This window comes from Rhinolophus ferrumequinum, chromosome 13, assembly GCF_004115265.2.
Source record: "Rhinolophus ferrumequinum isolate MPI-CBG mRhiFer1 chromosome 13, mRhiFer1_v1.p, whole genome shotgun sequence".
In the NCBI taxonomy this organism is placed as follows: Eukaryota; Metazoa; Chordata; class Mammalia; order Chiroptera; family Rhinolophidae; genus Rhinolophus; species Rhinolophus ferrumequinum.
Genome location: NC_046296.1, coordinates 32,390,677 through 32,402,496, shown reverse-complemented (window position 1 = coordinate 32,402,496; position 11,820 = coordinate 32,390,677). Strand labels below are relative to the sequence as shown.

Below are 11,820 nucleotides of genomic sequence, written 5' to 3'. Positions count from 1 at the left end.
GCAGGTCCTGCAAAGTTGTCTCCGCGGACGACTTTCAGAGACGCGCAAGGAGAGGCGCGCGAAAACAGCGCCGCCACCTGCGGAAGGTACCGGCACTGAACTTCCGGCGGCGGTCTAGTCCCTCCAGGCACTTCCGTCTCAGGAAGCCAGGCACTTCCTTCTCGTCTCTCCCGTGGCCACGACAGCGGTATGGCGGGCTCCAAATTGCGCGCGGAGCTTGAGCAGCGGCTCGGCGCACTCGCCATCCGCACCGAGGTCGTGGAGCACCCGGAGGTGAGGCGCTCCCACCGGGACAGCCCGGCCGAAAGGGGTGGGCTCCGCTGCAGCGTCTGTTGGGCGAGACTGCTAAAACCATGTGTCCCAGGGGTAATGGGCCGCAGAAACGTCCGTTCTAGGGCATTCCCCCGGGATCCAGAGTACGAAAGGGACCCGAGAGGCATATCGAAGGGTTCTCCATTTGGAATTATGTTATTGTGAGGAAACTTACGTTTTCCTCTTGGAGTGGTTTTAACACATTTCACGTTGAGAACTACTGCAACTTACTCAGAAGTTGTGCATCTTAAACTGATGTCGGATGTTCATTAGTGTGTCCACTTTATGTGTAGATAAGTTACCAAGCAGTAAACCGCCTCTCCAGTGGCTACGATGTATCAGGTATCACATGCATACAGCAGGATACCAAGGTTAGAGCGTTTGGAGTTTTTAACATGATTTAATGTATTGATGTGAAAATTTATTTGCAATTATTCCACAGAACCAATGTGTAACTTGCGTGTTGCAGGGACACAAAGTTTTTATCCAAGACTTGAGTAACAGCTAATGATAATAGTGAAATGTGGCGATTTTCAAAGGGTAGAGAAATACATTAAAAGTCTTACTCGACTTTACAAATTTAACATCAAAACTATCATTTTTCTCTGACTTCCTTCCCTCCCATAGAGTCTACACACACTTCCCCCTTGTGCATATTTGCCAGCTTTTCTGATGTTCTCTTCGTCCATGGTCTCATGCCCTGCCCTCTTAACCTCATTGTGGCTATATATTTGTAGATTGGAGGTTGTCACCTGATCTGGATGTAACGGAATGCTAAGGAATAGGAGTCTGGGCTGCTATAAAGTTTTAGTACTAAAAGTTTAAAGAAAAAAAAAGCATTTTAGGAATGTGAGGGCTTGGCCCGCCACTGGAATAGAGACCTGATCTAAGAAACTGAGGTCCCGATATGAGGAAGTGAGATGGCTTATAATTATTTGGTAATGGGTGGGTCTCTGCCAGTGAAACCCAGCGCATTACTTCTTAACCTTGCTGTTTTCACCTAGCAAGCAAAATACGTATAACTGTGTGCAGTGTGTGTATATGTGCATATTAGTTTTAAATTTATCATGTGATGTTTTACAGGTGTTTACAGTTGAAGAAATGATGCCTCATATCCAACATTTGAAAGGAGCACATAGTAAGAACTTATTTCTTAAAGACAAGAAGAAAAAAGGCTATTGGTTGGTGACAGTTCTTCATGATAGACAAATTAATTTAAATGAGCTTGCCAAGCAGTTAGGTGTTGGCAGTGGAAATCTGCGGTTTGCTGATGAAACAGCCATGCTAGAAAAACTAAAAGTTGGCCAAGGCTGTGCCACACCTTTGGCACTCTTCTGTGATGATGGAGATGTGAAATTTGTTCTGGATTCTGCTTTTTTGCAAGGTGGACATGAAAAGGTGTACTTTCATCCAATGACCAATACTGCAACTATGGGATTGAGCCCTGAAGACTTCCTTACATTTGTGAAGAAGACAGGACATGACCCCATAATACTAAACTTTGATAAAAACAACTAATTGGGATATTTAGAATACATTTATTTCTGAAAGCTGTTTTTCTTACTTGTAATTTGTAAAAAGCATTTAAAATAAGAATATTTAGCACCTTGATTTGGTGATTACCTGAATCATTTTAGGAGGAATATTTCATCTTAAGCTGTTTTTAAAAAGATGTATTAAGGTAGCATTAGCTCAGATCCTACCTTCCATGACTCATTACAGGAATGCTTTCAGAAATTAAGAATAAGTTAACATCAAAACTAAGTTTAGTCAGGGGCTGCCAGATGGCTCAGTGGGTTAAGCGCAAAGTCTTAACAAGGTTGCCAGTTCAATTCCCATATGGGATGGTTGGCTGCGCCCCCTGTAACTAAGATGGAAAATGGCGCCTGGACTTGGAGCTGAGCTGCGCCCTCCACAATTAGATTGAAGGACGACTTGGAGCTGACGGGCCCTGGAGAAACATCCTGTTCCCCAATATTCCCCAATAAAAGCAAAACAAAACAAAAACTAAGGTTAGTTTACCAAGATTAACTATCTTACATCTTCATTAGGGTGTTATTGTACTTGAAAAAAACAAGTGGCAAAACAGCATATATATAATCATGCATTTGACAGTGTACATATAGGGAAAAAATCAAAAGGAACATATTAAATTGTTGATAGTAGTTATCTTTGGGAAATGAGGATTAGATGAATAACTCCCCAGCAAGAAAATTAAATATTGGGCAAGGGCTAAAACTTTACATTTCTGGGTGTTTGTTTTTAAGCTGTTGATTTTTTTTCCAGTGAAAATATAAGCTAATTAACTTTTTATAAAGTTTTATTCTTAGATAATTTTAATTTAGAAAAACTCAAAGTAGGGATGGAAAATGTAATCATTATACTAATGAAATTACATTTTAAAACTCAGTAATACACAGGCCATTAAGGATTGGTTTAGAAATGTGAACATGAATAAGTTATGTATTAAATTTTACTCATCCCCTTTCATTTATGGCACATGAGAAATATAAGATCCCAAGATTATGTATTGTCAGTTGTCACATAGAAGCTAGTTCAAAAATAGAGAAAAATGGACATTTTTTTCACTTCACTTAAATTCAAACAAAACCCTTCATCAGTTGAGGGCCTGGTGCAGACAAGACTACAAAAATAGCCTATAGGTCTTGTCATGAAAATTGTCATGTTTTCCTCTAGTATAATCAAATGGGAGTCATAAGATAACCATATTTTCCTAAGTTTGATCAGTCAAAAACTAATTCCCATCTAGTAGAGATACTGTACTTAATTTATACCAATTTATGTTACTATGGCAAAATCAAAGTAAAAACTTGTCATTTCTTGATATATATATGTTTAGAATCTACAAGTCTACCCATGGCAGAATTTTTATAAAACACAGAACGGATTTAAGTGGAGTTAACTAAAACATTCTATAAATGATAACCTTATTCTGAGTTGCCATGTTAGTTTTTAACCCACGCTGCACTATATCTCTAAATTTTAGGTTGCTTTGTATATAAAATGAAGGTTTAATGAATAGAATCAAAGACATTGAGGACCTTAGATAACTGGTCTAACGGCGCTTCCCCCCTTTTGGCGGAAATAGACCCAGAAAGATTGACCTACCCAAGGACACAAGGCTGGTTGCCATTCTGTCTCTAAAGGCTAAAGGTGACAAAGAGATACTGATTCGTTCAATCTATTAATGTATTTAAACCTATTTCGGAATTGACAGAACTGATAGACTCTCCTGAAACCTCCAATACACATCTCAAAATGATTAGGACAATCATCAAACAAGGTTATGTGTTATGTCTGAAAGTAGGTTTTCCTAGGCAAAGGAAAAGGAAAGAATAATACTTGGCTAAATTTTATAATTTTTAAATGATTACTAACCACTTGTTATAAAAATCACCTGTTTTATTTTTATATCAGTTTGATAAGTGAATGTTAAACCAACCTGATTAAAAAAGTGAAAAATAATGAATGCTTTTAAAAAGATAAACCAAACAATGGTGTCTTTTGTTATAAATTGGATTTCTGTGGCTGTACTAGGTATTGCCAAGTAATAAACATTTTGCTATTCAACTCCAAATCTGTCAGTAGCATTACTTTTAAAGGAAATGTTACAGCTTTTATATTATTTGATTTGGTATTTAATAACAGTTTTAAGTACAATAGCAAACATTGAAAGAGAACCCTTAGTAGAAAAGAAAAAGACAATTTAAAATCAGGTTTTGTTAAAGGGTGTTGTAAGTGCAACTTCATCCATAAGCATTCCTTTTAAGGCATTTTCATTGTCCAAATATTTCAACATGTACATCAAGGTTTATATTATAAAATGGGTTCCTTTTGTATTCAATCAAGGCTTAAAGAAAAAAATACATCTCAGGACTAAGTGTAGCAGAAAAGAAAAACAAATCACCACTTTTCTCATAAGTAACTTAAAATACAAAAGTCTTTTAGCATACATTACTCCTCACTGTAATTACAGATTTGGTACAATATCCTTTTCACTTTCTGACATAAACTGTTAAGAAAATACAGGCTGTAGTATTTCATTTGTGAGGTGGCTGCAATTCTGTAATATGCACAGTGATTTTTAAAATAGGCTGTTACTATGCATTGCATGAAAGGTGCTACATATAAACCTGTTTCATGAACTCTTCGGTAACCACCAGTTCAAAAACTTGGACCAAACATTTCCACATGGCCAGATCTGAAGCACTTACTGGAGCTCTGGACCGAAGCTCTTACCCTGTATATTGAATTCTTCAGTTTTCTAGGGGGGTCGGGTGTAGATTCACAATAGAAACAAATAATGAATAGCATGTCAGGCCCCAGTCAGAAAAGTGGTCCCGGTTACTTTCTAGTTGGCCATACTGTTTTGTTTGGCAGAAGTAGTTTAAGGGAAAAGTGACTTCCTACTAAGTTTGCTTCTGATGGTACCTTTTGGAGAAAGTAAAATATTCATGTGGTTATTATCTAGTCCTTTACTTGCAATGGTATGAAAAAGGTGATGAATATATTCCCACTTTTGCAGTTTCAGGTGTTCCCTTGGTTGTTTCTAACTGGGCTTTCTCAGGGTAAGCCTACTCAGATTTAGTACTTTATAGGCTGCTCTTAAGCATTTTCTACTTGAAGCAATAATGCGCTGCTTAAGTTAGCAGATTCCTTGTTTTAGAATATTAGTGTCCTGGAGAGGCCAAGCTGTGATAATTCACCTTCAATGGGCCACCTCCTACTCATTAAATGTCAGCTTTCAGAAACTGTCCTGGGATGTGTCCTAGTTGTGCAAATTAGAAGCTACTTAATACAAATGTAAGTTACCCACTTTTAGCTAAAACATAATTTCTATATTTACTTTCCACTTACCACCTAAAAATGAATTTACATTTTTTTACATGTAAATGTCGCTACACTGCCACAATGCCCATTATCAATTTGATATTTGAATCTAGGGAGTCATGATGGAGAAAGATTTTTCCAAGTCTAGAGAACAGATTTTAAATATGTCTGTTGTGCAATATTTGTATTTTAGTAAGAATCCTTTGTATTTACATTACATAGCACCTTTGATCCAAGAGTTTAAAAGTGGTTTAACTTTACAGCATTATTTGGTGGCAAAATCTAGTTAATGGTGGCATTAAGTTGGTAAGTCCAAGTTCGTTAACTTCCACTTGAATTTCTGGTAAACTATACGTTCTGCTTTTAATGTTTTTTTTTTGAAAGTAGACCATGAACACAACACTGCTACTGGCCTACCAAAAAAGTGTGTGTGTGTGTGTTGTGTGTGTGTGTGTGAGAGAGAGAGAGAGAGAAAGAGAGAGAGAGAGAGAGAGAGAGAGAGAGAGCAGAAGAGACACACTTCTCATAGGAGCTAGGTTAGTGATGAAACACATAGTTCATAAGCCACACACTGTGGAATATGGAATTATTCCAAAAAGATTTTTACGGGTGGTAATGAGAGCCTAAGAAGTACACTGTTAAAATAAAAAAGTCAGTATCTTTCTCATTTCAAACTTCAAGATTATTTTGATATTTATGTTAAATAATGAATTTGCATTCAGAGGTATCAATGCATTTTTGGATTTCATAAGAAAATAAAACTGTGATATAAAATTGGAACTACAAAAAAATTGATGTTTCCCTGGGTTAACTAAATCTACTTTTTGTGCTTCTTTTAAATGTTAAAGATAACAAATGCATACAAATGTTTCAAAAGTACCAATAATAGTTACCAACTTTAATGTAATATTATAAAGGACAAAAACAGAAAAATTCTTATTAATAAGTGATAACCTTAATAATAAGTGAGTTCCTGGCAAAATGTAGATCACAGTAAATTATTTACATTATTTTTTGCCATAAGAAAACTTCTTAAGCAACAGTTAGCTCTCAAGTTAAAAAAAACAAACACAAGTATATAACCTAATACTAAAGAAGGGAAATGAGTCAAAATACAACAGCTTTTTCTTGGGAATGCCAGTTGCTGGAAAATCACCTTATTAAAAAAAAGTTTCAGAAAACCTCTTAACTTGGATCCACATGTGAATGCTTAAGTGTTGCTTAATGGGGAATATGGAAAGATTAATATTACTGAAAATTTTTTGTAACTCCTATCATGGATTTTTCAGATTTATCTAATAAACTGAATTTCTTTTGCAGTGCATCAAAACAATTGGCTTAAAAAAAAAAAAAAAAAAGAATACCAACACATGCAGTCTGCTAACCAAATAAGGCTCTGGCATGCCAAAACAACGTTCTCTGTATCTTGATATATAATACATTCCACAACATACTACAGCATTTAATTTAGATTTATACAACTAAATATAAATGTCTAGATTTTGGCTAATACTTAGCAGAAGCATTAAGCAAACATGGATAAATTCATAAACAAATGATAGAAGAAGATTTTTCTTGGAGTACTCCTTGAAACTTTAAAACACTTGGTCCTTAGTGGGAGAAGATCCTTTATTCAGTAGATCTTAACAGTACAATGTATAGAGTAAGTCCTAAAACCTAAAAATTTTGGCAGTTGACTCCAGTAGTGCTCCTTGATTCAAGGAAGGAATGAAGGTTTGTATTTCTTGCCTGCTTTAGTCACACAGGATTGTATAAAGTCTCCTTAAAGATTTTTTAAAATGATTTCTATAGTTGGGTGTCTTGTTACTTCAGAAATAAAGGCTTCATACTGAGAAACTGAAGGACACTTTTCTCTCTGTATTTAGTTAAAAGGTAGAAAGAAGAAAGAAAATATAAGAAAAGCTTGAAGATGCGAGACATAAAATACAGAACAGCTACTGTTAAGAACAGCATGCACCGGATATTTCTATAGGAATGAGGGTGACAGGAAGAGACACGTCTTCGAGTGGCCTTTCATAAGAAAGGCATTTAGTTTATCTTCCTCAATTATCAAGAACATTGTGGAAAAGTCATATTCCTACCAACAAAAAAAAGAAAGACTTCAAACAAAAAAAGTTCCTAAAACATTATTCAATACTAAAATCAAATTTAAATTGAGGGGAAAAAAAGGAAAATAATTTTTAAAGGTTTGTTTCCTGTCTGACAGGCAAAAACTTATGGCAATCAAATAATCTTGCTTCACTAGTAAGTAGGACAGAAGTCATGAATTAAGCAAGCAATATTTACATCTGTTAATGCAATATGCACTTGTTCTTAATGCGGTTAGTTTGTATAAATGAGACTAATCTCATTTACATTTTAAGCAAGAAACTCACCACTTGGCCCACATGTCATGTAGTGGGTAATAGAATTAGGGGCTTTGTTGCTCCCTAGACCTGCTTTTTGAATTTCTGTTTTCTTGTACTTTGTCCACATCTGCAGGAAAAAAGCATTTCATGTTATTTAATCAAAGGTTAAACATAATACAATTCATGAAGATAAGAAACTAAAGAGCTCTCATTGAGTAGGGCAAGGGGAAGGGATCTAACCTAATACACCTCTCGTTACTTAAAGACTGATTTGTTTATATTTTAAAAGCTGTAAATAGCGGTGGCCAGTTAGTTCTGTGGTTAGAGCATGGTGCTAATAACACCATGGTTGCCGGTTTGTTCCTGGCCTGGGCAATTGTGAGCAGCACCCTCCTTAAAAAAACAACAACAACAAAACAAAAGAAACAAACTTACAAAAGCTATAAATATGCCTTCTTAGAGTCAGATAGGCTTACTTATTATGTTTATTATGTGACCATTTAGTAAATAAACATAATAGTTGGTAAAGTAAAAAATAATCTTGCATGCAGTGGCAGAAACATCCACAATGAAATACTTGTATTATTTACTTAGAAAACCTGGGCTTGAGGCATATTTCATAGGCAAATAATATACCTACTTATATGGTCACAGCTAAAATTGCTTTGGTCAAAGGGGACCCAAGGCTTAACAGTGTAAGTTTACAATGTCACACAAATAATAAGGGTGTAATTTCTAGAAACCTAGGCCAGGAATATGAAAACTATTCAGTTTCATCTAAAATTAGGGTACTGAATCTCCATATAGTTTTTCAAGTAATCCTTTGTTAAGCCATAGGGTATTTATGGAGATGTCTTAGAGGGAAAAAGTACAGCTGTTCAATTGAGTCAGAGTTGCTTCACTTTTATCTTAATTTTTTTTTTTTTAATTGGGGGCATCTTTGTAAGATTTCATTTATAGAAACTATTATGTTGATACTTTAAAGTTTGGGAAACACTGTCTCAATATGATTTCCAAGATTCTTACCACTACTAAAAATTTGATTTTAAGTACTATGAAGAAACATATGTAAGAAACTAGTGTTTTGGGGGAGTTTTATGACTCCACAGCTGGTGACAGTTTCTAGAGTAAGTCTAGTTTGTATTCTCAGACAATTATCAAGACTCATGGACATGGTATGTATCTTAAATGCACAGTGTGTATGTTCTTTTTTGAAAACATGCTGTATATATAATTATAGCCATTTGGGTTGCAAATAGTTTCCTGTCAGTGTAATTTTATAAAATAATCAAACAGTTTTTAATATAATAGCACATGATTTCCCAATGTATTTTGCATAAATACAGTATTTTAAATTTAAAGTGTATGGTTAGATTTTGAAATTTAAAAAGCTGTAATAGTTGTGAAATTAAACTTGACTCAAGGTGTAAAAGAAATAACAATAATTATTACATTTGCATGATATACTCGTATGGCCTCATCTAATCTCACCCATATTTACCATTAAGTTTTATTACTAGGTTATGAAACAAAAAGGGACACCAAAAATATTGAAATGTTAGGACTGACTGTGAAGCAAATGACAAAAAATAGATTGATGTATTCACATAACAAATATATTAGCTGGTACTAAAAAATATGAAAATTTTCTGATTGTGTTCATTTGACTATCTGCTCTAGCACTATTTTTCATAATAGCTAGTTATGACAAAAGACGTATGGTCAAGATATAAATGGAAGGGACCTAGCCCCTGAATGATCTTGTGTAAGTACAAGAGGATGGCTTAATTTACAAAGGATACAAATTTCACTAAGTAAGGATTTTCCATAGATTGTTTTCTTTGGCCCAATTAACAACAATAATTAATATAACAACATGTAGTTCATAATAATTTCCTCCCCCTATAGAAAATTACATTCCAAAGCATTTCTTCTAGATGCCAGGCTGTTACTATCAGTAATATTTAGGCTGAATCAAAATGGCAAAAACATTCCAGAGACAAAGATACACTCCTCCAGGAGTAAGTGAATCAGGGTTATAAGTTTTTTGTTTTATTTTATTCTGGGAGATAGAGATTCAAGTTTAGCTGATTATGTTTTAAAAGTGCTATGACCACAGAAAGATACTTTTAAAGTTTATGACACTGGAGTCAAAGTTAGAAATATTTCTCTGTCTTATATGGTTATTTTTTAGCTAAGAGTTTGTATTTATTCTTTGTTCTAAAATTTGTTCTACTAAAAACATACCTGTTTGCTTAAATGGTTACAAATCCTAATATTATTTTAGCACAATGTACTCATTTTAGAAAATTCTGTTTTAAGGTCAGACATACATAATTTAATAAGTATAGAATTACAGAAATAACCATCTTCCCCACTTTGTAAACTTGCTACCCTTTTGAACAAAAGTCAGAATGCAAATTTCCAACACATTGAGTATGCTTGGTTTATTTCTCTTTGACTCTATATAAAAAAAATAACTGGAAAAACTACTGTTAACTGATTCCAAGTAAAAAAGTAAACTTGAAAGAAGTTGAAGAAAAGTGCAAAGAAAAAAACAATTAATACAAATGCTCCTAGTCAGTGCATAAGTCATATTTAAACTTGATGAGGTTTTTTGAAAATTACACTAAATTTGTGAGTATTAACAATGTTTTAAATCTGAACAATTTTATAAATATGGGCAGTAGTTAATATTTACTACATAGAATATTGAGTTGTTAACTATTTCTTTGAAAATAAAATAGGACGGAAGGCACAATTAAATGGCAAAAGAAAATGACACCTTTTTACATTATTTTCCTATTCATGTGCAATATGAAATGCACATTCTGGGGAAAAAAAAGAAAGGAGTGAGAAGAGAGGAAGGAGGAAAGGGACGGGAAGCGCAAGGGAGGAACAGAAAAAGTGAGCATTCTCTTTTGGAAGCAACAAAGTAAATATGACTTGGAAATGCTTTCTTGGTAATTAAAGCATGCAACTATTTTAACACGCTTCTAAATAATCTCTTAACAGGCGACAGGGAATGTGAAAGAGGAACATGTATTGTTAAGGTTTTTGAAGTCATGCAGAAAATGTACAATGCAATTAATATTTCATGCAGACTTTGGTGTGGTTACACATTCACATTTATATACAAGCCATCATGTACAGCCAAACACTAAGCCACAATTTAAAAAATAAAAATATGAACCTAGACAAATGATACTTTTTCAATAGCGGCTCTTGAAATCAGATTAGAGAAGCATAGGGCATATCAAATGACATCAATATTATACTGCGTGGTTTTGATCATACACAACCATATTCATACCAAACAGTTTGATTATCCTCAGAAACCAACAATGCAGCTTCTGTGTCATCAGGATAGAGGCATGCAGGCGTGATCAGATTATTGCTATCTACAGAAGACTGTGGGTTACTGTTGCTAGGGTTCTGATTATCAGAAAACTGCTCATTATCTTTCTGTGCAGCTTTGTCCAAAGAGGCAGAAGCCTGGTCAGTTACTCTGGTGACTGGCCTGGGAGGTAACCCACTTATGTTACTAACTAACTCTGTGTTCAGGGATAAAAATGGCTGAGATGGATGAGCCACAGTAAATGACTCGATGCTATCTTTAGCTGATATTCCAAATGCATCATTAGGCATACTAATAGTGGCCAAAGTCTGGTTTAGAAAATGTGACCTTTCTATTGTTGAGTTTCTAGCCTGGGCATATAGAGACTCAGGCTTATCTGTAGCTAACTCATTTTGTGCACAAGCACCTATAGCATGTATTGGGCTGTGAAATGTATGAGAGGACCACTGGTGTAAACAGTACTCACTAGATGCTGCAGTGATGTCGCTATCAGCAGTAGCTGGTGACGAATCAACTGACATAGGTAGTCTACTGTCCTTGGTCAAAAAATCATGGATGCTTGTCCTTCGAGTAGTTCCTTCGGCAGTAGAGATTACACTGCTTGCACGAGGTAAAGTGGCATAAGGATTACTATCTTTTGATTGTCGTGATAAAGAAGTTTCTTTTACTAATTTTATCTTTCCTTGAGTGCTTGGTACAGGTTTTCCTGGAGAACTAATGAAGTAGGTATCTTCAGTCTTTCGAGGACCAGGTCTCACAAATTGTTCAGGCTTAGTTGTCCGTCTGTCATAGTAGTCTCCTGGCGCTTTTCCACTTACTGATCTGGCCAGACCACAGCTAATTGGTTGATTTTTTCCCAAAAAGTCAGAAGACACAGACAAACTTTTCATTACTTCATCTAAAAGATTCTCTTGACTTGAGGACTTTATC

At 35.1% G+C, this 11,820-nt stretch overlaps 2 protein-coding genes across 7 annotated transcripts in view; one reads left to right on the top strand and one right to left on the bottom strand.

Annotated features, from left to right (window-relative positions):
* Window positions 1–53: 53 nt before the first annotated feature.
* LOC117033304 (prolyl-tRNA synthetase associated domain-containing protein 1) lies at window positions 54–6,521 on the top strand. The gene is made up of 2 exons (XM_033125390.1): window positions 54–273; window positions 1,396–6,521. Exons 1-2 carry the CDS (start codon window positions 190–192, stop codon window positions 1,828–1,830), a joined length of 519 nt encoding a protein of 172 aa, XP_032981281.1. The 5' UTR covers window positions 54–189; the 3' UTR covers window positions 1,831–6,521.
* CCDC88A (coiled-coil domain containing 88A) overlaps window positions 6,291–11,820 on the bottom strand; it is a 114,784-nt gene continuing 109,254 nt past the window's right edge. For 4 of the 6 annotated variants that reach the window (XM_033125375.1, XM_033125376.1, XM_033125377.1 and 1 more), the window contains one exon: window positions 10,089–11,819. In XM_033125375.1, the coding sequence (XP_032981266.1) occupies window positions 10,824–11,819 (996 nt within the window). In that variant the 3' untranslated portion in view covers window positions 10,089–10,823. Of the gene's footprint in view, window positions 7,040–7,559; window positions 7,660–10,088; window position 11,820 lie in introns of those variants that run through there. The other 2 variants (XM_033125381.1, XM_033125380.1) reach the window with 2 other exon arrangements.

What these genes read in the sequence shown, in the direction of transcription:
- LOC117033304 (XM_033125390.1), top strand. Translation starts at nt 190, where the DNA reads ATGGCGGGCTCCAAATTGCGCGCGGAGCTTGAGCAGCGGCTCGGCGCA. An exon ending in AGGTCGTGGAGCACCCGGAG is followed by an intron (nt 274 to 1,395) that starts GTGAGGCGCTCC and finishes GATGTTTTACAG; the next exon opens with GTGTTTACAGTTGAAGAAAT.